A 26743-nucleotide genomic window follows, 5' to 3' on the forward strand; every position below is an offset into this window, starting at 1 on the left:
CCCACTCCCCTCTTCTCTCAGGGTCACCACTGTCCCCTTCTGTCAGGGTCACCACGCCCTTGGGGGCACCAGTGCAGCTCCCTGCCTCTGGCAGCTGCAGAGGAAGCACCGCTCGCCAGGATAACCCACGCTGGCCGCTGGTCACGAGAGCTCGCTCCGTGTGGGGCACACAGGGGCAAACGGCGGAGCCCCCGGAGGTGCCACAGGGCAGGTGCTGTGTGGAAAGGAGAGGGGCGGCCCTGAGGAGTCAGCGGTGGGTGAGGGGCCTCTCGGGGGCACCGATCGAGTTGGGTTCTGAAGTGTAATTAGCAGTTCATCCCGAACGTTCTCAAGAAGTTACAGCCGGGATGACCTTCTCCTCACTGGCTCCCAGCAGCCTGGGGCTCAGGGTCATCCTGGCCTCCTAGACGGCGTGTGGGGCCCCCCTTCCTCTCCTCTCCAGCACTTTGGGGCCTCTGGGTGCCCCTCTCTGCCAAGGCTGTGGCTCTGGAGGGCAGTGCCCACCCCAGGGACGCCCCTCCCCCAGGAAGGCCCAACTCCTCTCTGTCCCAGCACTTGCCTGCCGCGGGAGCTGCGCTGGCTTCTGGGACCTCTGGGTGCAGTGGGGCTCCTGCACCCGATGGGGCTCCCTGCGGGCAGGCCTCGTGCCTGGGCTTGCCCTTCCTGTACCAAGAGCTCCAGGCCTGGCGCCTGGCTTCCCAAACAAGGGCGAGCCAACGAATGCATGCGATGACGGAGGCCTTACGAGGGGGGGGGGGGGCACGAAGAAAACCGCTGGGGCTGGCAGTCGCTTAACGAGCAGTCTGCGCACTGACCTCGTCTGTTCTCCGGTGTGATGCTGTTCACACTTCCGTCCTCAGCCAAGCCCTGCTCCAGATTTGTCAGGATCTACGGCAATTCCAAACGAGAACAACAAAATCGTGAAAAACGAATTTGCTTCCAGACTCTGTCGTAACAGATTCTAGGAGACGCAGACTTCTCTGTATGAAAACCAATTTGTCAAGGAATGTCCCACACAGACACCTTTTACACCTCAGCACTCAGGACACGGAGGGGACGCGGAGAGGGGGCCGCTCTCCAGCCGGTGGTGGCGTCTGGGTCTAGGACGCTCGGAAGGCACTCAAGAGGCCTCAGACACAGAGGAGACGTTCTCATCTACGGCTGAGGGCCTCGAGGCTCACGCGGGCCAGTCACTCTGCCGGGAAGAGACAGGTGCACCTGGAAAGCTTCCCCATCTGCCTGACTCCAGAGCCCTCCCAAACCCTGCCTGTGGGCACAGTGTCCCTTCAGGGCTTCACACCTTGAAACAATGCTCTCTTCTCTCCACGCGGATCACAGAAGGACAGAACACACGACGTCAAGATATACAAGCGAGGAATACAGAACTCCAGACCTCCTCATTCCGCTGACGCCCACTCTTTGCTGCGCCCTCGTGCATGAGTCAGGACTAGATTGTTTGATAACTTCTGCGGCCTTGTGGTTCACTTTTGGTGCATCAGATTTTATTTTTAATGTTTATTTATTTTTGAGAGAGAGTCAGCGTGAGCAGGAGAGGGGCAGAGAGAGAGGGAGACACAGAATCCGAAGCAGGCTCCAGGCTCCGAGCTGTCAGCACAGAGCCTGACGTGGGGCTCGAACCCACGAACCCTGAGATCATGACCTGACACTTAACCGACTGAGCCGCCCAGGCGCCCAGGGGCATCGGATTTTATACTACGTTGCTGAGGGGTACAGTTCACATTCCCAAGTCGACATCCTGAGATTTGCAACGCTGCAACCTGGAGTCTCTAAAGGTGTGAACTGCCACCCTGAGAAGAGTCAAGGACACTCTTGAGCTCCTCTGAGGGCCAGGAGGGTGAGCATCTCCCACCCTGATCCTCAGCAACGGGGACCGTGCTGTCACCTCCTGCTTGTGCACTCTGACACACAAGGCCAGGAGCGTGAGTCTCTCCCACCTGATCCGGCGACGGGGATGCTCCTGTCACCTGCTTGTGTACTCCGTGCACGCACGGGCCCAGGAGCATGAGCATCAGTGGCAAAGGGCGGAGAGGCCGCCTCCAGCCTTTCAGTGATCTCTCTCTACCTGCCAATCACTCCCATCTTATCTGATGAAGCCACAATCAATTTGTTCTCTGCCGCAGCGGCAGGAAAGTGGGCAACGGCACCATCCGGGTCAGGTGAGGCCTGGCAGGGCAGACGTTGTCAGCATGCCGATGGCCAGCCTCCTGGAGCGTTTCCCTGAGGAGCTGGCCAGCGAGGGCCAGCTGAAAGACATCAAGACTTCCTAGAGACAAAGCTGTCACCTCTGCCTTATTAGCAGTCAGCAGCAGAGAACCACTCCTATCAACACTCTGGAGTATGTTTCTTTTGCACAAAAACATACCTGACCCTCCGGCTTCTTCAGCTGTGGGGGTCTCTAAAGTAGCACTTCTTTTATGAGGTTTCTTCCGCCAGGCTAACCTGGGACGGGTGGAGGCTGCTGGGTTGTGGGAGGGACGGAGCTGAGCTCAAGACCACGCGGGGCACGTCCGTATCGGCAACGACCCACACCCCAATTTACTTTGGCATCGTTCCTTAGGGACCGTGTCTACTTCTGGAAGTGGTGTTAGAACTCTGTTCCCTTGGCTCTCTCCCAACTGGTCTGTAAAGGTCTCTCAGGACTAGCAGCAGAGACAGGCTGCAGAGAAGCCAGAGAAGGAGGGACCGTGGGACAGAGGCACCTGCTGTCCTGATGCGATGGCCTCTAGCTTGCCCGAGGCCCAGGAGCACAGCAAATTTGTTTGAAATCAAGGAGCATTTCACCTTCACAGATACAATTACACCATCCAAACATCTACTAGTCTACCACACTCTTCTGCATCAAAGACAGCAGGGAAGATGGGTGCCCTGGGCCACCTGGTAAAGGTCACAAGTGACGTCCTGCTCAAACTGGGCCCCCTGTTAAAATTCGGGACCACGGTCTAATCTCAGGCTCCCTGGCTGACTACAGAGAGTCTGTAACCACTGTCTGGGGAAGCTTCCACATTAGGGAAAGCCTGGCCTCTTGTGAGCAAGCGGCTGCTTTCTAGACGCCGAGAACTGTGTCCTGATGCCATTTCCCTCGTGGCTCTGGTGACCAGGAGTCAGACCTGCTTTTTGGCTCCTTTCCTGTTACCGCCGTCTTAACTTCACCTTCTCTGTCCTGCGGTCTCGTTTAACTTTTTTTCAACAGAAAAATGCCTGATTGTAAAGTTAAAGTACGCTGACATAACTCCGGCTGAGAAAATAAAAAAGAATAGAACGGCCTCTGTTCCTGTTACCCACAGAGCTAACACAATGCTGTTCTCCCTTCAGCGCATGTTGTTTGCAGGAGACCGTACTGCAATAATAAATCTGTGGGCTGGCTTTGAAAATGAGCATCGTGTGTGAACATTTCCCACGTCAGGGCTGTGGAGTTAGATGACTGTTTGGAAACCACGTCATGCCTTGACACCCCAGGTCCGGGTCTGTTCCGGGGCCCTTGTGTGCGGCTGCCATCTAAGGCTGTTCCTTGTCACTTGGGGAATCCATGCTGGGATCGAACCTGTGAAGAGCTAGCTGACTGTTGCTGGAGAGACAGCTGTCAGACGGCAAAGCTCACAGCGTACTATCTGCACACACAGTCACAGAATACGGTCACAGTGTGCTATCCGCGCACACATGGTCACAGTGTATTGTCCGCACACGGTCACGGAGTATTATCTACACACACAGTCACAGTATATTATCTGTGCACACAGCGTATTATCTGCACACACGGTCAAGCGTATTATCTGCACACGGTCACAGCGTATTATCTACACACACGGTCACAGCGTATTGTCTGCACATGGTCACAGCGTATCACCCACCCACAGTCACAGCATATTATCCACACACAAGGTCACAGTATGTTATCCGTGCACACGGTCACAGCATATCATGCACCCACACGGTCACAGTGTATTATCTGCACCTGTGGCAGTGCTCTCATGTTCTCAGTAGCCTGAAGCCCTCAGTCCCTTCCCAAGGGACAGCAACCTTCCACATTCCTGGCCTGGCTTCCTGCTCCACGTTGACCCTGTGTGAGCGTTTGATTCTACAACCACTGCTGACCTCTGGCCCGGAAAAACAACCTGGAGGACCAACAACAGACGCCATAGGAGCAGTGAGAGCACAGGGGACAGACAGCCCTAAGGGGAATGGGAACGTAGTAACTGCTTTCTTCCCAGAAACGACAACTCTGGTTGTGTAGACTGTCCTTGAGTTGAGCCTCTCAGACCGGCGTCAGGGCTCCTGGCCAGTCTGAGGCCACCACATGCAGCCCCGGCCCGACTTCCCGTCCTGAAGCCTCGAGGGGGTGGCCCGGTTCTCCACCCACCACCGGACACCGGCGGCGGCCACGCCGTCTGGGAGGGAGTCACCGAGTCCGTGCCCCAGGGCTCAATACCAGCGCCTGGGTCGGGCAGGAGGAGGGGCCAGGCGTGCAGGCTGAGGAAGGAAGGCTGGGGGAGGGGATGGGTGGAGGACGTCACCCGAGGAGATGTGACTCCATGTCCTGACCCCTCAGCAGCGAAGAGCCCCACCCCCTGGTCCTGTGAGCCCAGCCACTGGGGCCACGGTCCCTGTCAAGGCGACACTCAAGTGTGCTGCCTGGGCCACGTTCCCAGGGTGGCGGGGAGTCTGCTGCACTCGGGGGAGCACGGGAGACCGCAGCGTGACCCCACAGGGAGAGTCAGGACCAGGTTTCTGGGGCCGGGCGACCTGTTCTAGCGTAGGCTCCCCCACCCCCACCTGCTGTCAGACCCTGGTGACTCTTCCACGTCTGTAAAACGGGGATGCTATCACTTCAGACGGCTGTCGTGTTAACGGAGGGTGTAAAACACAGAGCACAGCACGTTATGGTGCGGGCACCGCTCACATGGTCACGGTGACCCCACGGCCACTGTGGGCGCTCGACCTGGCATACCCTGGGGGCCGCGCTCAAGGACACAGGAGAGAGCACAGGGATGTGGGGAGGGTCCTGGTCAAGAGCCTGAGGTTTACAGCTCTCCTGGGGTTTCCCATTGGCTGTGACCGACTCAAAACACCAGCCTGCTGGTGTCGGACGGAGTCTCGGAACCCTGTGGTCCAACCCCCGATCCCTGACCTCTGGTTTATAGGTGGAGAGCAGAGCGGATCAGTGGCCGTGCACAGAACAGACCTGTATGCAGGTAATGCATCCGTGCCCCTAACTTTACCCTGCCAGATCAGGCTGCCACAAGAGTGGTGTGCGGGCCTTTAGTATTTTCAGCTTTTGCGCTTTTTTTTAAAAGTTTATTTTGAGACAGTGCGAGTGGGGGAGGGGCAGAGAGAGAGGGAGACAGAGAATCCCAAGCAGGCTCCACACCGGCAGCACAGAGCCTGATGCGGGGCTTGAACTCACAAGCCGTGAGATTGTGACCTGAGCCAAAACCAAGAGTCAGATGCTTAACCGACCGAGCCACCCAGGCGCCCCTGGATTTTGTACTTGAGTAAATAAGTCCCCGCACGAACACTGCCTTCCTGCCACCTCACCCTGTGTGTCCACGGTATACTGGGGAATGGCTCACAGATCACGGGGCGGGGGAAGCGGAGCCCCGGAAACCAAGCTCACAGAGGGCGGGGCGGGAGGTGGCGGGGTGTCGTGCTCAGCCCTGAACTGTTGCGGGCTGTGCACACAGGTGCTCATACACATCTGCCTGCTGACCTGACAGCAGGTCAAAGACAGACCACTCCCGCTTCAAAGCCCCCAGGGGCCTCTCCGGCTGAAACCACCCTCAATTATACATGGACGAGCTTGCAGGTAACACTCGCCTCTGGGGGGCAGGGGGACAGTGTGCAGGAGGAGGAGAGCGGACGCTCAGGGGCTGGGCTCCTTATCTGCTGGGTGGTGGCCGAGGAGCCGTGGGGGGCCCCGCGGGCACCACCTTGCTCTGTGTCCCCCACCCCCTTCTCTTTACCACCACCAGTCCTGTCACGTGGGGCTGCCTCTGTCTTGGGAGGCGGGGCCAGGTTTTAAGTTGGAACACACGGCAGGTACATGTTGAGATTAGCCATGGAAATCCTTTTGGCCAGAGGCCAACACACCGTCCCTTCCAGGACGGGCTGCCTGTGTTGCTTCCGGAATTAGAACCACCTGCCCTTCTCTTAGTTCAGCCGCACGAGAAGGATGGGCTCACATCTGGGTCGTGCCGTCAGAAGGACACCCACTGGCACACGGCGCGGCCCCGTGACCTGGGCTGGGATGTCCACACCCAGGTGGCACCCGAGAGACCAGTCACGCTCAGGCCCCGGCAGCGGGTTCCTACACCGCAGGCCGCGCCGGGCCAGGGGCTCCCGTGGTGTGACCGCACTGGGCCTGCTCACCTCTCTGCTCTCATGAGCCGTCGGCTGTCACCGCCTGGCCACCGGGGATGAAACCACCTGAGTGAGGACGGACCCCATCTCTGGGGGCTGGACACTGGTCCCGGGGCTCTTATTCATTGGTTCAATCTACCACCAAACGCAGTAAGACGTGTTCATACTGGATGGAGCAGAGAATCTGGCACAGGCAGGAACACTGTCGGTCTTTCTCCCTTCGGCTGGGACGTGTCACAACGAGGGGTTGAATCACATGATCACAGGCAAGTTAGCTGGCCTCTCTGTGCCTCAGTTTACTTAGCTGTAAACGGGGGTAATGGAATCCCTACTTTACCAGGTTTGCATAAGGATTAAATGAGCTGTTATTAGAAAAATGCTGAGGAACAGAGACCAGTCCCTGACGAACACGCTGTATTTCAGGGGAATGGGTACAACAGTCTAGAGCAGCCGTGGCGGCAAGACCTGCCCTTGTCTCTCCCTACCCTGCAGCACATGAGATACCTTAGGACCAGGAAAACGGACTCCTAAAATGTCTTCTTTTCTCCCCTTGAGTCACTGGAACACTTGGAATTTTTCTCTCAAGTACATAAAAATTCCCCTGATGCGATATGGAGGTAAATGAAAAACGTAATTAACAAAATCATCTGTGTACAGTTTAGAAAATCATTGATTTTGCGTTTCTCGGCAACAAGTTATACGCTTATGTCTGAAAATAGCTGTATCTTAAGTGTTTTAAGATTCAAGGAAAAAAGTGTTGGAACCTAAAAAAAATGTTCCCCGTCAACCGATTAGCATACAAGAAAGAAGAGTTTTCCTGTCTCTCTGGAGTTATGCAGGGCGGAGGCTGTGAGGTGCCTGGGACACCTGCTCGCGCCGGAGTGAGGGCTGCTGTGCGGGAAGGAGCCCGTCCGCCTCCCTGCCGGGAGTCCTGAGGACGCCGGCATCTTGGAAAAAGCCCCTAAAACCTTCCTCAAGAATCACGAGACTGAAAGGAGGGACCGGAAAGATACACTCTCATGTAACACAGGGCCGTGTCGTGCTGCTGCCCTCACCGCTTGTGGTTACAGCTCTGGGCGCTCTGCAGACGCGACCTCACCTCGAGGGAGGCGGGAACAGGCGCTTCGCTTCCATCTAACGGTGAGCAGCCTGAGCGGTGGGGTGGCCCAACGCCCGGAGGTGGAGAGACTCTAAGCCCCTATTTCTTCCGAATATCACTTCACAGCATAATCTGACCTGTGGATGCAGCTTGGTGCCTTCCGCGTCACTGTTAGCGTTCAACCAAGAACAATTCACAAAGCGCTTCTGAACCTTACCTGCCTTCGGAGTCGGCATTACGAATGCCAGTTGTCATCACACAGTAGGACTTGCTTTGATTCTGGAACATTTTAAACTACTACTTCCTTAAACATTGCTCCCGGGCCTCTGTGAGACACAAAGTAGGTGCTTGTAGGATTTGCAGGATGCGTGAAGGGCCTGAAGAGACATTTTGCTAGACAGAGAAGACACACAGGTCTGCCACGTTTAAGGGCGTGTGATTTGTACACAAGAGATATTTCCCTGCTTTTAATCTACCAAGGATACCAAGGAAGACTTACATGCCAACAAGTTGGACGACCCAGATGAAATGAATAAATTCCTAGAAACATATAATCCTCCAACATCGAACAAGGAGGAAACAGCAAATCTGAACAGGCCAACTACTAAGAGAACATTTCAGGCCAATATCCCTGATGAACATACATGCAAAAATCCTCAACAGAGTATCAGCAAACTGAATTCAACTCTACAATAAAAGGATCATACACCACAAGCAAGTGGGATTTGTTGCAGGGATGCAAGGATGGTTCAACACCCACATATCTATCTGGTACATCACATTCACAAAATGAGGAATGAAAATCCTGTGGTATCTCCACAGATGCAGAAAAAGCATCTGATACAATTAAAAAAAAATTTTTAACGTCTATTTTTGAGATAGAGAGAGACATAGAGTGTGAGCGGGGCAGGGTCAGAGAGAGAGGGGGACACAGAATCCGAACTGGGCTCCAGGCTCTGAGCTGTCAGCACAGAGCCCGACGCGGGGCTTGAACCTGAGAACTGCAAGATCATGACCTGAGCTGAAGTCGGCCGCCCAACCGACTGAGCCACCCTGGTGCCCTGCATCTCACACAATTTAATGTCCACTTATGATTAAAAACTCTCAACACAGTGTGTATAGAGGGAATGTACCTCAATATAATAAAGGCCATATATGACAAAGCCATAGCTAACATACTCAACGATAAAAGATGAAAAGCATTTCCTCTAATATGAGGAACAAGTTAAGGATGCCCACTCTTACCATTTTTATTCAACACTTTTTTTATACAACACTTTTTTTTTTTAATTGTTTTTTTTAACATTTATTTATTTTTGGGACAGAGAGAGACAGAGCATGAACAGGGAAGGGTCAGAGAGAGGGAGACACAGAATCTGAAACAGGCTCCAGGCTCTGAGCTGTCAGCACAGAGCCCGATGCGGGGCTCGAACTCACGGACTGAGAGATCATGACCTGAGCCGAAGTCGGTCGCTTAACCGACTGAGCCACCCAGGCGCCCCTATCCAACACTTTTTTATCCAACAATTTAGTGGAAGTCCCAGCTGCAGCAATAAGGAAAAGAAATAAATGGCATCCAAACAATTAGGAAGTAAAACTGTCACTATTCACAGTTGATATGACACCACATATAGAAACCCCTAAAGCATCCACCCAAAAACTATTAGACCCAATAAATGAATTCATTAAAATTGGCAGGATACAAAATCAATATTCAGAAATCTGTTGCATTTTTTTTAATTTTAGTTTTTTTTAAATGTTTACTTATTTTTGAGAGACACAGAGACAGAATGTGAGTGGGTTAGGGGCAGAGAGAAAGGGAGACACAGAATCCGAAGCAGGCTCCAGGCTCCGAGCTGTTGGCACAGAGCCCGACGCGGGGCTCAAACTCACGAGCTGTGAGATCATGACCTGAGCCGAAGTCAGACGCTCAACCGACTGAGCCACCCAGGCGCCCGTTGCATTTTTATATAATAATAACCAACTATCAAAAGAGCAATTAAGAAAATAATCCCATTTACTACTGCATCAAGAAGAATAAAATATGTAGGAGTAAATATAGCCAAGGTGAATCACCTGCACTCAGAAAACTGATGAAAGACACTGAAGACGATGCAAGTATATAGAAAGATACTCTGTGCTGCGGACTGAAAAAATACTGTCAAAATACCCGAAGAAGCCTACAGATTCAACACAATCCCTATCAAAACACCAACGGCCCTTCTCACAGAACTAGAGCTAAAATAAACGAAAATAATCCCCAAAGTTTGTATAGAAGCACAAGAGACCAAGGGGCGCCTGGGTGGCGCAGTCGGTTAAGCGTCCGACTTCAGCCAGGTCACGATCTCGCGGTCCGTGAGTTCGAGCCCCGCGTCGGGCTCTGGGCTGATGGCTCGGAGCCTGGAGCCTGTTTCCGATTCTGTGTCTCCCTCTCTCTCTGCCCCTCCCCCGTTCATGCTCTGTCTCTCTCTGTCCCAAAAATAAATAAAAAAAATTAAAAAAAAAAAAAAAAAAAGAAGCACAAGAGACCATAAAGAGCCAAAGCAACCTTGAGGAAGAAGAGAGGTACGGGAGTATCATGTTTCCTAGTTTCGAGACCTACTAGAAGCTACGATAATCAAAACAGTTTGGTACCAGCACAAAGACACACACACACAGGTCAACGCAACAGGTAGCTGACCATAAAAGCATCATTAATTGATCTGTGACGAAGGACACAAAAATATACAACGGGGAAAGGAAAGTCTCTCCAATAAATGTCAGGGAAACTGGACAGCTACATGCAAAAGAGTGAAAGTGAACCACCTTCTTACACTATCCACAAAAATGAACTCCAAATGGATTCCAGACTTAAATATAAAACCTGAAACCATAAAACTCCTAGAATAAAACATAGGCAAGTAAGCTGTCGGACACTGGTTTTGGTGATATTTTTGGATCTGTCTACTCAGGCAAGGACGATAAAAAAGAACAAACAAAAAGGACTAAATCAAACTAAAATGCTTTTGACAGCAAAGGGAATCATCAAAAAAATGAAAAGGCAACCCACTGAATACACGGCGTATCTGATAAGGGGTTAACATCCCAAATACACAAAGAGCTCATAAAATTCCATATAAAAAACCCAGCCAGGCAGAGGGCCCGAAGAGACATTTTGCTAGATAGGGAAGACACACAGGCGGCCAACGGGCACATGGAAAGATGCTCAACATCACCAATCATCACGGAAATGCAAATCCAAACCACAACGAGGTGTTACCTCACACCTGTCAGAACGGCTTGGCTCAGAAAGATAAGAACTAACAGGTGTTGGTGAGGCGGTGGGAGAAAAGGCAGCCCCGTGCACTGCTGGAGGGACTGCAAACCGTGCGGCCACCACGGAAAACAATACGGAGGTTCTCTCAAAACTGAAAAGAGGAAGACTCTACGATCCGGCAGTCTACTTCTGGGCACTTATCTGAGGAAAATGAAAACGCTAATCCAAAAAGACATATGCACCCCTATGTTCATTACAGGATAATTTACAACAATCAAGATTTGGAAGTTAAATGTCATAGATGTCAACGGACGGACGACCGGATTAAAAAGGTGGGGTATATACATACAACGGAATAATACTCAGCCGTGAAAAGAATGAAATGTTGCCACTTGTGACGACACCGATGAATCTAGAGGCTATTAGGCTACGTGAAATAAGTCAGAGAAAGACAGATACGTACGACTCCACCCACATGTGCAACCTAAAATACAAAACAAAACGGAAACCGACTCGGACACACAGAGAACAAACCGACGGCTGCCAGAGGGAGGGGGATGGATGAAATGAACGGGATGAAGAGGTGTAAACCTTCCGGATGCAAAGTAAGTAAGAGAGAGATGTGATGTACAGCATGGGAAGCCAGTCACTAACACTGTCATGACCTTCCACGGTGACCAGCGGTAACCAGACCTGTTGCGGTGACTGTTTCATAACGTACGTGATATTGAACCACTGGGTTCTACACCTGGTACGAATATGGTATGGTCATGTCAGTTCTTCTTCAGCAACAACAACAAATACTAAGGAAGAAGGATTTCAGGCCCCAAGCTTTGCATCCTCTGCCCCCAACAACAACTTCGGCAGGCAAGAATACCACGGTCACGATGAACTGGGTCCCCCTGCCTTCCCGCAGGAAGCGGTGACGGCGGATGTCAGGTGGTTTGGGTAGAGAGTGATGTGGCTGCCCCCTCCAAGAAAGGGGAAGGGAGGGGGTTCTCCGCCGGGCGGCGGCGGGGGGGGAGTGCCAGAACGGCCCACCCGGGCACCACCGGTACCTTGCTGCAGACGGCCTTCACTCGGTGCAGCCTGTCCAGTGACTCCTGCGGGTTCCCCAGGTACTGCTGAAGCTCCGCGTGTAAGATCCTCATCGAAAAGGGCACCATGGAGCCTGGGACGAGAGCAAAGCCAAGCTAGTTAGTTGGCGGTAAGTGAGCACGCCTTCGCGCCGAACACGCCTGCGGGAGGGCACTGCCGATGTGGCAGGGGGAGGGACGCCAGCACGCCTTCCTTTCTCGGTTAAGTCTGCGATGGTGTCAGTCGTAAGATGTATGCCGGTTTTCTCGGCAAAGCGCCACAAGGACCAAAGGCGAAGGCGATGTCCCTACTGTTTCCATAGCTGTGCTGTAACCAGGTAGAAACCAGAGGTTGTGCCCTCCCGCGGCGAAAGCCGCCGCATCTTTTCTATCCGTTCAGGGAGGCAAGCTCAAACAGAAGGCTGCCCACAAGCTGACCCCGAAAGGAGGCCCGCCAGGCATGGGGGAGCAGCGGAGGAAAGTGAGCGAAGATGCGTCTCAGGCCCAGGTCCTGAGGACGGTGCTGAGCCTGATTCGGTGGTTTGCGTGGGTGCGTGTGCGCAGCTCTGGAGGGAAAGCTCTACCTCACAGGTGCCCCGACGGGAGGCAGGGGAGCCACACGTGAAAGCTCCACCCCCAGGGCCACCCCGCAGGGGGTAATTCACGGCCACGCAGCCCTGCCAGCGTGCTGCGGGGGAGCGAGGGTGGCGCTCTGAAGAAGGGCTCACGCATGGGAATCGAAGGGGCTGCGTCAGGTCTCGGAAGAAGGGAATCTTTTTGTGAATGTCTCTTCTGATACGGTTCGGAATCTGACACCTGGTATATACACGGAGTACACGTAAACCGTCAAAATGATCAAACGGCCTGTGCTGGTTATAAAGGAGACCGTGGATATGGAAGTGACAACACGGGGCGGTCACACAGTCAGAAGAGGGCTTTTGAACACAGACTGAAGGCGTTGGTATTTAGATCCCGAATACGGTTTGGAAGACGGTCAGAAAACAAGCTGTGTGACACCTGTAAGCGACGCAGCGTCTCTGTGCCCCAGCCTGTCCCTCGGCCTAAGCATTAATCACCAGGGAGGGTCTGCCACGGGCCACGCTAGCATGGCTTTTCGCCTGTGCTTAGTCCTCTTGGAACTGTATGACGCTCTAGGGTCTTTACCAGAGACTGAAAGAAAGATCTAAAAGGGAAGGTGAAAATAAGGAACTCTACAGAAAATAGGTCGTATTGCAATTATAAGTCCGGACAAAAGAAAGATGACAATTACTGAATTTTAAATGTCTGAATTTTTTTTTTTTTGAAAAAACTTTCTTTCTTGATGACACTAAATAATTCCTGTCTAAAAACGATGGATGACTGAGTTTACATTCTGGAATGAGTTGTTCTTGGCTTCCTAGAAAGAAAGATGTCTTGACCATCAGCATCACTAAACGTGGGACTGCGCTGACACGGGAAGTGATACACCCTTTCACATCACGTAAAGAACAGGTGACAATCGCTCCCGTGTGGGTGCAGAATTCACCTGCACCTAAAGAAGATCTCTAGAACTCTTCAAACTCTGTCAGATCAACACAGAAACAAACATTCTACTGCAAGTTCCCAGACCCACTTTAGAAACGAGCTGAATATATGAACAGGTGGCAGGGAGCTATCTGCTCTGTACCCTGGCAAATGCCCACGTACCTGAGGAAGTTTCTGCATTTAAAACGACACGCAAACACATGTGGGACTTAAGTGAAAATGAACATGCAACTTATCAAAGTTTGTGAGATTCAGGAAAAGCAGTGCTAAGAGGGAATTTTATAGCATTAGACACATATATTTAAAAAGAGACAAGATCTTAAAATCAATCATTTAAACTTCCATCTCAGAACACTACAGAAAGGCAGGGCGTGTAGAAGAGAAAGAGGAGAAATAAAAATTAAAGCAGAAATCAATGACACTGAAAACAGGAAACCAACAAAGGAAATCAACAAAACTCAGAGCTGTTTTTCTGACAAAATGAGTAAAATTTATAAATGTCTAGCCAGGCTAACAAAGAAATACAGGAGAAGACATGAACACTAATATTAGAAATAAAAGGGAGGGAGGGCGCCTGGGTGGCTCAGTCGGTTAAGCGTCTGACTTCGGCTCAGGTCATGACCTGGCAGTTGGGGAGTTCGAGCCCCGCGTTGGGCTCTGTGCTGACGGCTCGGAGCCTGGAGCTGCTTCGGATTCTGTGTCTCCCTCTCTCTCTGCCCCTCCCCTGCTCACACTCTGTGTCTCTCTGTCTCTCAATAATAAATAAACATTAAAAAAAAAAAAAGAAATGAAAGGGAGGGACACATCACTACTCACCACACAGACACTAAAAGGATAATAAAGGAATATTAAGGACAACTATGTCCACAAATTTCGTAACTTAGATGACATGGACCAATTCCTTGAAAGACACTGTTTATTAAAAATCACCCAACAGACACTGATGGTGAGCATCTTGTCATCTGTCTGTCATCCTTCTGGATGTTTCTTTGGAAAAGTGCCTATTCATGTCTTCTGCCCATTTCTTCACTGGATTAGTTGTTTTCCGGGTGTTGAGTTCCGGGTGTACTTAATGATGAGAAACTAGACGTTTCCCCGCAAGATCCTGAATAAGGCAAGGATGTCCTCTTTTTACTCCTATTGTACATCATACTAGAAGTCCCTAATTAATGCAATAAGACAAAAAAAAAAAAAAAAAGGAAAAGATGTACAGATTAGAAAGGAACAAATAAAACCCTCTATGCAGATGATAAAATCGTCTATGCAGAAAATCCCAAAAGACTGACACGAAAATGCAACAGAACCAAACAAAAAGCCCTCCCAAACATAAGCAACTAAAGGGGACAGGATACGAGGATAATACATGAGTCAGTCGGTCTGACTTGCCATAGCGGCAACGAACTGAAATTCGAAATTACAAACATATTACCCTTGACGTTAGCACCGACACAAATGAAACAGTAAGAGGTGAATCTGACAGAACAGCTACAACCGTGTGAGGAAAACTCGAAGTCTCTGCTGAAAGAAGTCAAAGGCGACGTGGACAAACCGAACGACGCTCCATGTTGACAGACAGGAAGACGTAACGTCGCCAGGGTGTCCGTTCCTCGCAGCTCCCCCAGCAGATTCAGTGCAACCGCAGTCAAAACCCCCAGGTTACTTTGTGGACATAAACGTACCGGCGGCGGTCTGCTTTGGGTGGAGACGCAAAGACCGTAAAAACCCAACACGGTATTGAAGACATGGGCAACGCTGGAGAACGGACACCCCAGACTTTAAGACTTACTATTAAGCTACTGTGACCCCAGCAAAGGAAGAGAACGAGCGCCTCAATGGATGGGAACAGAGAGCCCAGAAACAGGCCTCCTAAACCCAGCCAGCTGATCTTCAGCGAAGGAGGAAAGGGAAGTCAACGGAGGGAGGTCAGTCCCTTTGACAAATGGTGCTGGGACGACCAGACATCTACGTGGGGGATCGATCGAAACACTGACCTTCATCCTTCACGAGACTTAACCCAAAGTGGGTAAGAGACCTAAACGTAAAATGCAAAACTGTGAAACTTCCAGAACAGAACATATGAGAAAATCTAAGCGACCCGGGTTTGGTGATAACTTTTTAGATACAAAAACACGATCCGTGAAAGAAAAAAATTGGGACTCATTAAAATTAAGAACTGCCCTGTAAAAGACCATGTCAAGAGAATGAGAAGTGACAGAAAATCCTGGCAAAATGCACATCTCATGAAGAAAGGGGTTGTATCCAACATATACAAATAACTCTCAAAAATCAACAAGAAAACAACTCAATTAATAAATGGACAACGGATCTGAACAGGTGCCTCAACGAAGGCATACAGATGGCAAATAAGCATGAGAAATGCTCCCCGTCACACATCTGTCATTAGGGACCTGCAAACTGCAAACTAAAATGGCAGTGAAATACCAGCAGACGCCCGCTGGAACGGGGAGTCCGGCAAGATGCCACCACCACACGCTGGCGGAGATGAGGAGCACCAGGAAATGGTGTTGATCGCCGGGGAAAGCGCAAGATGGTGCTCTGCTCGGGAAGACGGCCTGGCAGGTACAGCGGAACCAAACCCGGGCTTACCGTAGGAGCCAGCAACAGTGCTCCAGGCGCTTAGCCAAGTAACTGCAGAATCCGCGTCCACACAAAATCCTGCACGAGAACGTCGACGGCAACCTTGTTCGTTAACTGCCCCAAACCAGAAGCAGCCGAGACGTCTTTTGATACGGGTACACGCAGCCAATGGAGTATTTTTCAGTAATAAAAAGATACGTGCTAGCAAACCACAAGAAGCACTGGAGGAATCTTAAAGGCACACCGCCATGTAGGAGAAACCCGTCTCAAGAGGCTACGTATTGTATGGTCCCAACAATAAGACAATCTGGAAGAGGCAAAACTGAAGAGGCAAACAGATCAGCGGTTTCCAGGGGCCGGGGGGAGGGGAAGGACAAGCAGGCAGGACACAGAGGACGTTGAGGGCAGTGAAACTATCCTGCAGGGTACCATAATGGCGGATACGCACCATTGCCCACTTGTCCGGACTCACGGAACATACAACACCGGGAGTGAACTCTAAACTAATGGATTTTAATCATAATGGACCAATCAGTATAGGTTCATCTATTGTAACAAATTTAGCACAGGAACACAAGATGTTTACAGATGTTAATAATAATAATAATATATTAATAAAATCGCACGCAGAGGAGAGGGCATATGGAATTCTCTGTAATGCTAAACTTTACCGTGAACCTTAAAGAATCCGAAAAAGTAAAGATTATTTACTGAAAAAAGAGAAGACGTGCCCAACCGCACACAGAATTTACTGGACAAGACAGTATCCCCAAATCACTGAAGGAAAATGTGATTTTCAGTAAGCACTGTCGGGATATGTGAATGGCCACATGAATAAAAATAAAATTAGATCCATTCTTTAAAGAAAAAGGGTTTGGGATCTCAAATTAGAAATAATAATTAAAAAAAAAAAAACCCACAGGGGCGCCTGGGTGGCTCCGTCGGTTGAGCATCTGACTCTTGATTTCAGCTCAGGACATGATCTCGTGGTTTGTGAGATCGAGCCCTGCGTTGGGCTCTGTGCTCTACAGTATGGAGCCTGCTTGGGATTCTCTCTCCCGCTGCCCCTCCCCTGCTCTTTTGCGTGTGCTCTCTCTCTCTTCCCCCCGAATAAATAAACATTAAAAAAAAAAGTATTTTTTCCTTAGGAATACTAAACATCGTAGCCAGTTATAGTCGAAAGGGGAATATTAATACTTTATTCAAGGTACATTTAACGGGTGAACAGGCTTTTATGGGCTGACCTAAGGGCCTAAGTAGGTATGGATTTAATTCTATGGAAAATACTCTCCAAGTACCGACCACTTTGTACGTGGACTTTGCAATGCCAGTGGTCATGCATGCAGTTTTATAGTGAAACCACAGCAAAGCGGTCTGTAGTTTGAAAATGTAATTTTTCTGTATAGCAGGAGTAGCTTCGAAGTTCACAGCTTTGAACGAAATATTCATATTTTAGCTGAAAGAGATAAAGAACAGATCAAAGTTATTTTACTTAACTGCATAAAAACAGGCAAGCAGGAAGAAGAATGTGCAGATGTCGGAGAACAAGGATACACCCAGGCGGGCTCAAAGCTCACAGCAAACCCTACGGGAAACACACGATACCTGGCCCCTCAGAGGGGTCCCTCCACCCCGCAGTGCCAGCCCCGGGGCCCCAGTAGAGCGCAGTCTCGGCCCCACCCCGGGACCCCCAGACCTAGGTCAGAGCGTCCACCTGACAGGGTCCAGGGGTCTGGGTGCACAGGTAAGCTGGAGAAGCCCTACTCTGAACCACAACCTCGCTGACGTGACACCCAAGTGTGCCGACCCAAAGGCGACGGTGAAGCTGTGATCTGGATTTGCACAAACGTGCCGCGGGACCACGTCCTAGCTCACAGGGCCAGATGAAAGCCCGCGGTCGGCATCTCGTACAACTGTCCTCAGACGTCGCACAGCTGACGCCTCCTCCTTAGGTCTGTGTTGTTTCCCTGCCGCGTGCCGAGACGACAGGGCCCAGGGGCTGGGGAAGCGCAGAGACCGTGCGTGTGTCCGTCCTGCGCGGAGCCGGCCCCTGCACAGGTGACCGCGGGCACCGCTCCCCCCCACGGCTGCTTCTCAGGAGGGAAAACACAAAATCTACTCTGTTCTTCCTTGAATGTGGGGACATGAATAAGGTCCAGAACTAATGCTCGTGGAACAAAAATTCTCCTAGAACTAAATTTTAACACGTTTTTAAAAAATTTAGCACGTTATCTTAGAAATACTGACACATCCTCCCTCGCCCTGGTGTAACAGAGGGAACAGGTCCATGGAACTCCTGGCTTCCTCGCTGCCACCAGGCCATCCGCTCCTCTGTTCACGGGTCCTCCCTTCCAGACAGGAAACAGAACCTACAACAATGCGCTCGGGGTTCTGCGGCAGGAGAGCTACTGCGTCCCCTCGCGCTGGCCGTGCTGCCCCCTCGCATCAGCTCCCTCTGCGCATGGGGTCTGTGGACACCCCTGTCCCCGCTCGTCCGCACCCGCCCCACCAACCCCGAGCCCGTGCAGCACGCCACGCCAGGTGCCAGTGGGGAGCCCGGGCGGCGCGGACGCAGGACAGACGCCAGCGGCAGGTGACGACAAGCACGGCTCTGTGACTGAATCTGGGAGCTGAGGACAGAAAGTGGGCAGGCGAGAGTGAGCCCGAGTGTGGCTCCCCTAAGCTCTGTCCCTACCTGTGACCTTCTGAGAGGCACCAGGAGCTAGGGCCGCACAAGGAGACAGAATTCCTCCTCTTCTCTCCCGGTACCACCGAGAAGGTCTTGAACAGCTTTAGAAAATGAAAGGAAGGCACACACCTCCCAGCCTCATGGGAAAGAGAAAAATGAAACAAATCAGAAAGAAAACAATGCCCCTTCCTAGAAAAAGAACACTCTTCGTAGAGACAAAACACGAAAAAGCACCAGGTGGAGAGACGCCGTGGCTCGGTTCCAGCTTGAACAGGCTGACGTAAGTCAGCACCGTCTGCTGTGCAGGCCGGGCCCGGGCCTGGACCTACAACATGACCACTGTCCCCGGGCAAGCCACTCCCCCTTCCGCACAGCACAGACAGAAGCTGCTTTCCTCACAACGACGAGGACTTGGTTTTGCTTGTTTCGAAGACACACAGGTAGAAGCACCTTTACGCCGATTCTCTGGGTCTGCACAAACCCGGCCTCCCTGCGTCTGACGCTGCGACTCCGGGATACCCTCCGGGCCAGGCAGCGCTGGCTGAGCAGGAGGACGATGACGTATGCACGCCTTCCACGCGAGCCCGGAGGCCTCTCTCCTGCAGGGACAGTGAGCCCCGAAATGAAGGGCTGGTCAAAATCTACAAGGACCAACACTTCCCAGAGGATGTGCTTTTTCCGGAAGATCCCCGCCCACGCACAGCCACTACCTGCCCAGATCTAGGTAGGCAGCAGCGCCCCCATCAATCATTCAGGAAACACGAAATGCAAACGGTCCTCCGACACGGATACCTACAGCCTCTGCAGGGCAGTGAGCCCACGCGGCCGGCTCGGGGAGCCGGGGAGGAGGGCGCCAGAGAGAAGCGGGCCTCCGTGCTGGGCAGCGACAAAGGACACCGACCACAGGAGGCACGGGAGCTTCTCTGGGGAGGGATGTGCCCCTCGCTTCAGGAGGCAGCAGCCTTGCCATGCAGACGGCCTGGACCTCCGCTGCTCACCTGCTGCATGTGCTGGGCGGATGGCGTCCTCCTGGGGTCTTTTCTGTCACCTGCACAGCAGGGGGCCTGAGACGGCCACGCTGCTGTGAGGCCCAGGTGTGCAGCTGTCCCGCAGAGAGCACCTAACGGGACCGCGTGGGCACACGCTCAAAGGGCCTCTGCCCAGGTACTTCCGTGTCACGTCCAGGTCACGTAGGACCTCCCGCGGGGGTCACTGCTCTGCATGTGATTCCCCCCACATCTCGCCCTGCTTTGCCGGTTTCCTGTCTGCCTTGACTCCCCTACAGAACGCCGAGGAGCTGCTGTCATTGATGGCTTTCCTTCCGCTGCTCAGTTATTGGGACAGAGGTCACTGGATGTCTATGTCTCAGAGAGAACACAGTGCCCTTCACCTTCGTCATAAAATGACCCTCAACCTACAACATCCATGCTGCTCTTTAAGTATAACGAGCCCAGAACCATACTGAGGAAGTCCTGAAGCACCCTAGAGGATTTATTAGCTGAGTGGGAAATTCACTGCTGCCCCGGTGCCGCGTGGCACGGCCAGACGCTGTGGACTGGACCACACCGCGCCCACGCGAGTCTAAAGTGGCTGTGCCTGATCCACGTGGGACCGACCGTAACCAGTATCTGGTAACCACGGCATTTCTCGTGGGAGACGGGTTCAGACGAGGCCTTCCACGGGTGTTCTAATGACAGGAACGGAACCCAGATGCAACGCTTACTTCCATGTCTATAATGATTTGTTCTGAGAAAACACTGGAAATGCACTTCGAGTGATAAATGCCCCCAAGTTCTGACGTAGCATAAACTGGAAGTCTAACCTAAGCAGAGGAGGTGAATTGATTTTGTCATGGGAAAAAAAAATAGGACATTTGAAACAGGATTAACAATTAATCCTGAGCCATCATGTATAGTTATGTGTTAAAAATTTTTTTCCAATTTTATTTGTTAAAAAATGTTTTTGTTGAATGTTTATTCAACAGAGCACGAGCACGAGCAGGGGAGGGGCAGGGAGAGAGGGAGACATAATCGGAAGCACGCTCCAGGCTCTGAGCGGTCGGTTAGCCCAGAGCTCGACATGGGGCGCGAACTCATGGACCGTGAGATCATGACCTGAGCCGAAGTCGGATGTTCAACCGACTGAGCCTCCCAGGCACTCCAAAAAGTTTCCAAATTTAGACCTGCGACCAGAAACTCAAACTTCAGGGTTCTGGAGGGAGGGCAGGAGAGGACAGAAGACCCTGGCAGTTTTACCGTCACTCCCAGAGGACTGGGTAGGTGACGGAAGGGTGCAGACGTGAAGCACGCGGTTCAAGTGTCTGCCCCATCAGTGTTGGTCTGACTTGGTCGTCCGTAAGGATCACGTCCTGAAATACGATTTCATACGGTATCTTCACAATGAACTCTAATAACTTGGACGCACAGACCCGAACTCGGCATCGGAGGAGGCACTGCCTTTCCAAAACATCACACTGAGGGTCATCAAACAGACTTATTTCCCATTGTTTGGCTTCAAAGTTCTCCTCCAGCTACAGAGAAAGTCAAGCGAACTGTTTCATGCCCGAGAAGTACTTTGAAAACCCAAAGTGCTGTGTGTTTGACCATCTTTCTTTCGAACAAGAGAGAGGATTCCAAGCAGCAGATTATAAAAAACGGTGGTGGGATTCTGGAAAATCTTACTGTCCCGCAACAGGCCGAATCGGAATGACTGGATACACCACCTACGTCAGAAGCGCGCCCGGGTCATTGTTTCCGAAGACAGAAATGCAAAGAAGACGTACAACACGGAGTGAACCGTCGCCAATAATCACGTATCGGTATCAGCACCATCAACAGTGACAAACGTGCCACGCCAAAGACGCTAACCCACAGACACAACGAATGATCTAGTTACATCATCCACCGATGCAATCCCTGTCTACGAGTCTCACCGACACAAACCCTTCAGAGAGGAAAGTGGTCTGTTCTAGTGTTAAAAATGACAAAATAAAAACAACTTGATTAAAAGCAAAGTAAAGAGAGGAGGCGATCACAGGCATGTGAGGAAGGATTCTCACAAGTGAAACAGGGTGTCGTGCTTGGAAAGGTATTTTGAAGCCCTGACACCAAGCATTAATTCCACAGCTGTCAACGTTAAAGACAGACAAAAACAAAAACTTTCTTCATTTTGGGTAAAGGCTGGTGCCTGTGACCCCCCCCCCTGCCATTTCCCCTTGTCACCTCCACCTCAAAAGCTGGGGTGGCAGTGGGCTCCCCGGGGTGTGCAGGGAGGTCCCGGGGGTCTGCCTACAGGGTCCAAGGTGGCACAGCTGGGGGCCACGGGGGAACCGCTCGCCAAGCCTACTGCTCTTCCGTCTTGTCCGTGTTACAGAAAGCTAAGGGGCTCGGGGTACATCCGGGGCCCGTGGGGGCCCGGGGCGCTCTGCGCGGCCGTCTCGGCTTTCCGCAGCTCCGGGCAGAGGCAGGTCAGCAGCCATACACCGTCCGTCTACCTCCTGCTCATAGGTCCTCCCGGCAAAGCCGCCTCCGGGCCCACAGGGCTGCACGGCAACAGCGCACTGGGCTCAGCGAGGACCGCATTTCAGAAGGCTGTGCGGTAGGGGTCTTCGCCCGTTTCAGCCTGATGGCGCAGTTCCAACGACACAGACGTAACTGCTCTGGGCTTGTTACTTTCTTAAAAACACTTTTTTAATGTTTACGTATTTTTAAGAGAGAGAGAGAGAGAGAGACAGAGTGTGAGCGGGGGAGGGTCAGAGAGAGAGGGAGACCCAGAATCCGAAGAGGCTCCGGGCTCCAAGCTGTCGGCACAGAGCCCGACGCGAGGCTCGAACTCACAAGCTGTGAGACCCCGACCTGAGCTGAAGTCGGTCACTCAATGGACTGAGCTCCCCAGGCAGCCTGCAATGACGGCATCCTGAGCAGTTTAAAGAGGACCCTACCGGACACAATTAGAACTCACAGCTAGGGGACTTCTGTTTCAAACACTTCCCTTTCTTTTTCTCTGTCCTGGGCACAGAGGTCACATGGTGTCACCATGGAGCTCAATTTTCCTTCTTGCCTTGACATCTTCTACTCTCACCACCAGCATTGACTGTCTGAGTTTCCTGCACCTGGTGACAAGTACGGGGAGAGCTAGGTGGCCGGGTGTGACCCTACTGTCTCAAGTCTGCTCATAATCCACCGTTTTGCTGCTAAACGCGGAGTCTGAGCTCTGAGCGGCGCTTCTCACCCAGCTGTTGGAAGTCTGAGCAAGAGCCCGATGAAGCAGCTCCTCCCCCAACCTCTGGGCCCCGAGGGACAGGGACAGACATACGGCATCAGAAGGGAGGCAGCAGTAAAGTGCGGTGGAGGGCAGCAGGGCGGGGGTGGGGGGGCGGGGTCCAGCCTGGGGCTGCTGCCGCTGTTCTTTCTTTCCAGCAAGCGGGAGAATTCAAACAACCTGTTAAAAGACAGTGCTGAGTTTCTGAAACACATACACTGTGCCCTCGAGACAGGCGGAAACTACGAAATTGCTCGAGATGTGGGAGAAATGTACAAAGCTGCCGTTACTGTTCCTTTCTTGGGTGAAAATTGAAAAAACAAAACACAGCACTTCATGATTTTTACTCATGATTCATTACATATCTTGCAATGAATATTCTGAGTGGGTAAAAATTATGCCCAGTATTTAAATAAAATATATTAAGGCTCATTCATAAAAGTTACTTATTTGCATTGTTATAGCCTCCTCTGTAAAGCACATCTTAATGACTTGCTTTGCTTATATACTGCAAGCTAAAACGAATGAATGAATCAAAACTTACATTTATGCTGGTTACATCACAAAACGAGAAGAAAAATTAGTAAGCACTCAGCATATCGTTGTGGATGAATGTTAACATGCTTTAGCTGAAATGTACGTATGATTTATGTCTACTTCATAACTTAAATTAGCTGCTTAATGATGCATGGCTACTATTCTCTCTTTATCCGTATCCCCATGCAATTTAATTTCAGGCGGGATCAGAAGCAGGCTCTCTTGTCTGCACATCTTTGGGAAAGTGTGTCCTCAAAACCGGGCTGAGGATGACAGGGAGTCCACACCGGGCCCTGCAATCGCACTCCTCATTATGCAGATAGCTCGGACCAGCTCCACCTTCAGAGACGGTGAAGAGGGGCAGAGTCTCCAGGACTCCAGAGGAAAGGCTGGACGTAGTGAGGGGCTGAAGGCTGTCACCGGCCAGCACAGGAAATACCTGCCTTCTCGTCTCTTATGCATTCTTCAACACCCGTGGTAAGTCCAGAAGCAGCTGATGTACGAACAGTCCTTCTGAATCTACAATTCTGGACTTCAAGGGGAACAGAAATCGAAGCATTTGTGAAGCTGTGTGCTTTGGGGTAGCTGGTAGTTCAGAGCCACTGGGAGACGGGCCTGTGAACTCAGAGCTGAGTTTTGTCAGCTGAGGACGAGACACCCATCAACGCCAGCTGCCAACCCCCTGGGCTGGCCGAGGGTGCAGCCTTCTGCCCCATGGCAGGACCACACAGCAGGGGCAGGGCTGCGGCCAGGCGGGTGGGGAGAAGCACTGTTTACGCTGAAGGGAACACAGCTGTTCCTCGTGACAAGTGTGAGAATACCCTACCTTCTCTTGATTTACTGGGCAGAAATATCCCCAAACATCCCCCCTGGATACTGCCCCGAACCTCTCTGTTGGGCACCTTTCCATCAGAGTGGTTAAGAAGCGGCCACAGATGGGGCACCTGAGTGGCTCAGTTGGGTGAGCGTCGGATTTCCGCTCAGGTCATGATCTCGGCGGTCAGTGGGTTCGAGCCCCACATCGGGCTCTGTACTGACAGCTCAGAACCTGGAGCTTGTTTCGGATTCTGTGTCTCCTCCTCTCTCTGCTCCTCCCCTGCTTGCATTGTCTCTCTCTGTCACTCAGTAATAAATAAACATTAAAAAAAAAAATTAAAAAAAAAGAAGTGGCCACAGAGACTCACTCCTTTCCAGGGTGGAAGCTTGCTCATCACCTTCCAGGGAAGGGAGGGACCTCAAATGGCCTGAAAGTGTAGACGAGAAAGGACACGATTAATTTACAGGCCAGAGAAGTGTGCCCTGAGCTACCAGAGAAGGCTGCACCCTCCAAAGGGCGTGGTCTGAATTTCCAGGATTTCCAGCGCACGAGGGGGGGTGCGGGGCTCACCCACAGCTGGACTCCCGCCAACCAGCCACTGGGGCTTCCGGAGCTGGAGCGTGGGAAGAGAGTCAGGGAGGGTCCGGCCGGGACCTAAGGCAGACGTGAGCCGCGAGCAGTGGCAAGACCGACGGGGAGCCCGGCACCCCCTGTCCCACCTCCTCCGCCTGGGATAACACCAGGCGGCTGGGGCGTCCTCGAGGAGGCTCCACTCACGGCGGCTCCTGGCTCTCGTCTGTGCCCCGCCAGACCCGACGGGCCATTGGCTGGGAAGAAGTTCAGGACGGGGCCCTGCTGTCCCCTTCCTGACCCCGAGTCTACGCAACTCCCCACCCTGTGGGGAGTAAACACGATGAAGGAGAAAGCCCCGAGAATGCAGAAGGCTTCCTCCTTTTGTCCTTTCCACAGAAACAGGACGTGCTGTTTTAAGGAAAAACAACACAGAAGCTGAGAAATGTGTTTTTCCTTCTAGTCTCAGTTCACCTATTTACCTACCTCTAATATCAACCAAGTAAGAAGTTGACTTAACTTTTTGAAAACTCTATGGCACCCCTATCTTCGTTATTCGTCGGGCCTTTGTCCTCCCTTGTCCGGTTACGATTTTATATTTTCTACCTCCAATCAGGCTCTGGGTTCCCTGAGAACCAGGACTTTTCTTTGCCATTCCTGTTACATCCCGCAAGTGCTGACCAGGTGATCTTTCGAAAGGTGGCGGTAAGATACGGTGTCTACTGATGAATTAAGAACAGAATACAAAAAACAGCCAAAACGCAGTAATTACCGGGCAGAAGCCCCCGCTCTGAGCAACCGACATAAATGGCTTTGCCCGATCTTCGCGACGCCCTAGAATCACCGCTGCAGTCCTGGAAAGGGTGCTGGGACAGAGGCGCTGCAGGAAGTGGAGGGCAGGACCTACAGGAAGTCTGACTGCAGAGCCCTGCCCTCAGTAACTACGTCTGCGGCTTCTTGCAAGTCCTCCCGAAGCTGGTTTACATTTCACAGGAACATCTGCGGGGCTTCAGCACGTCCCTCAGGCTCTCTGCCCAGAAGCGTTCACTCCACCTGAGCTGCTCGTGCCCCGGAAGGTTCTCTGTCACCTGCGCTCTCCCTCCCGCAATCCCTACTTCCTGCCTCCTGACAGCTGCTCCGTGCTGCAGCCCAGGTTTTCCAGATGATGGCGGGGCTCCCTGGGGCTCCCTGGGGACTGCAACCAGACTTTTAAGTAAATTAAATCAGGACAGAACCAGGAGAAAATGGCACAGAGTACTGTTGCAAGGGGGTTTTGTTTCGTTTCTATGCGTGTGTTTGCAGTAAGTCACGATGTGCGACTATGTTTCACTCCGGAGCAGTCAGAAAGTCTGAAAAAACCCACCACCGGTGCTTACACCCAATCTCACTGCTGTCCCGTAGCAGGTGCCTCAGATGGCTGCACCGGCCGCTATGTCCGCGGAAGTGCATTTAGAAAACCCAGCGCGGTCATTCGGTAAGTCAGGGCTCGCTGCTGGGTTACTTACTTGAGGTTTCCAGCCCGGATACGGAAGGAAAAGGGAGGAGACTTACGTGCAAAGCAAAGCAAAGCAAAGCAAAGCAAACGCACGCAAAGGCACGGACGGGGAGCACCAGTGCCTTACCCCTCCGGCCCGGGTACACTTGAGGGTAGTACTCGTAATAGAGATCTGGCTGATCCAGGGTTCCAAAGGGCTCGAACTCCATTTCGGCGTTCTGGAAGAGGCCCAGCTTCACCAGTAGCGCCAGCCTCACAAACCAAAGCTGAAACACAAAACATAAGGGAAACGACAGGTTGCCTACGTGGGTCACGTTCAGAAATCCCTGTTTACTACGATTTTGGTAGCAGAGCTTGACTTCCAGTGCATCCGAACAAGGGCCAACTTTGTTTTTTTGCACATTTGCCTAACCGCGCATTTCTGAGAACACTCCTGAGCTTGTAAGA

At 51.9% G+C, this 26743-nt stretch overlaps 1 protein-coding gene across 2 annotated transcripts in view; it reads right to left on the minus strand.

Moving 5' to 3' along the window:
* The window catches only part of TRAPPC12 (trafficking protein particle complex subunit 12), an 81957-nt gene that overhangs the window by 21472 nt on the left and 33742 nt on the right, over positions 1 to 26743 (minus strand). For both annotated transcript variants that reach the window (XM_045447859.1, XM_045447860.1), the window contains exons 5-7: positions 26424 to 26562; positions 11789 to 11901; positions 816 to 888 (exon numbers count right to left, since the gene is read on the minus strand). In XM_045447859.1, coding sequence (XP_045303815.1) covers positions 816 to 888; positions 11789 to 11901; positions 26424 to 26562 — 325 coding nt within the window. The remainder of the gene's footprint in view (positions 1 to 815; positions 889 to 11788; positions 11902 to 26423; positions 26563 to 26743) is intronic.

This window comes from Leopardus geoffroyi, chromosome A3, assembly GCF_018350155.1.
Source record: "Leopardus geoffroyi isolate Oge1 chromosome A3, O.geoffroyi_Oge1_pat1.0, whole genome shotgun sequence".
Taxonomy (NCBI): Eukaryota; Metazoa; Chordata; class Mammalia; order Carnivora; family Felidae; genus Leopardus; species Leopardus geoffroyi.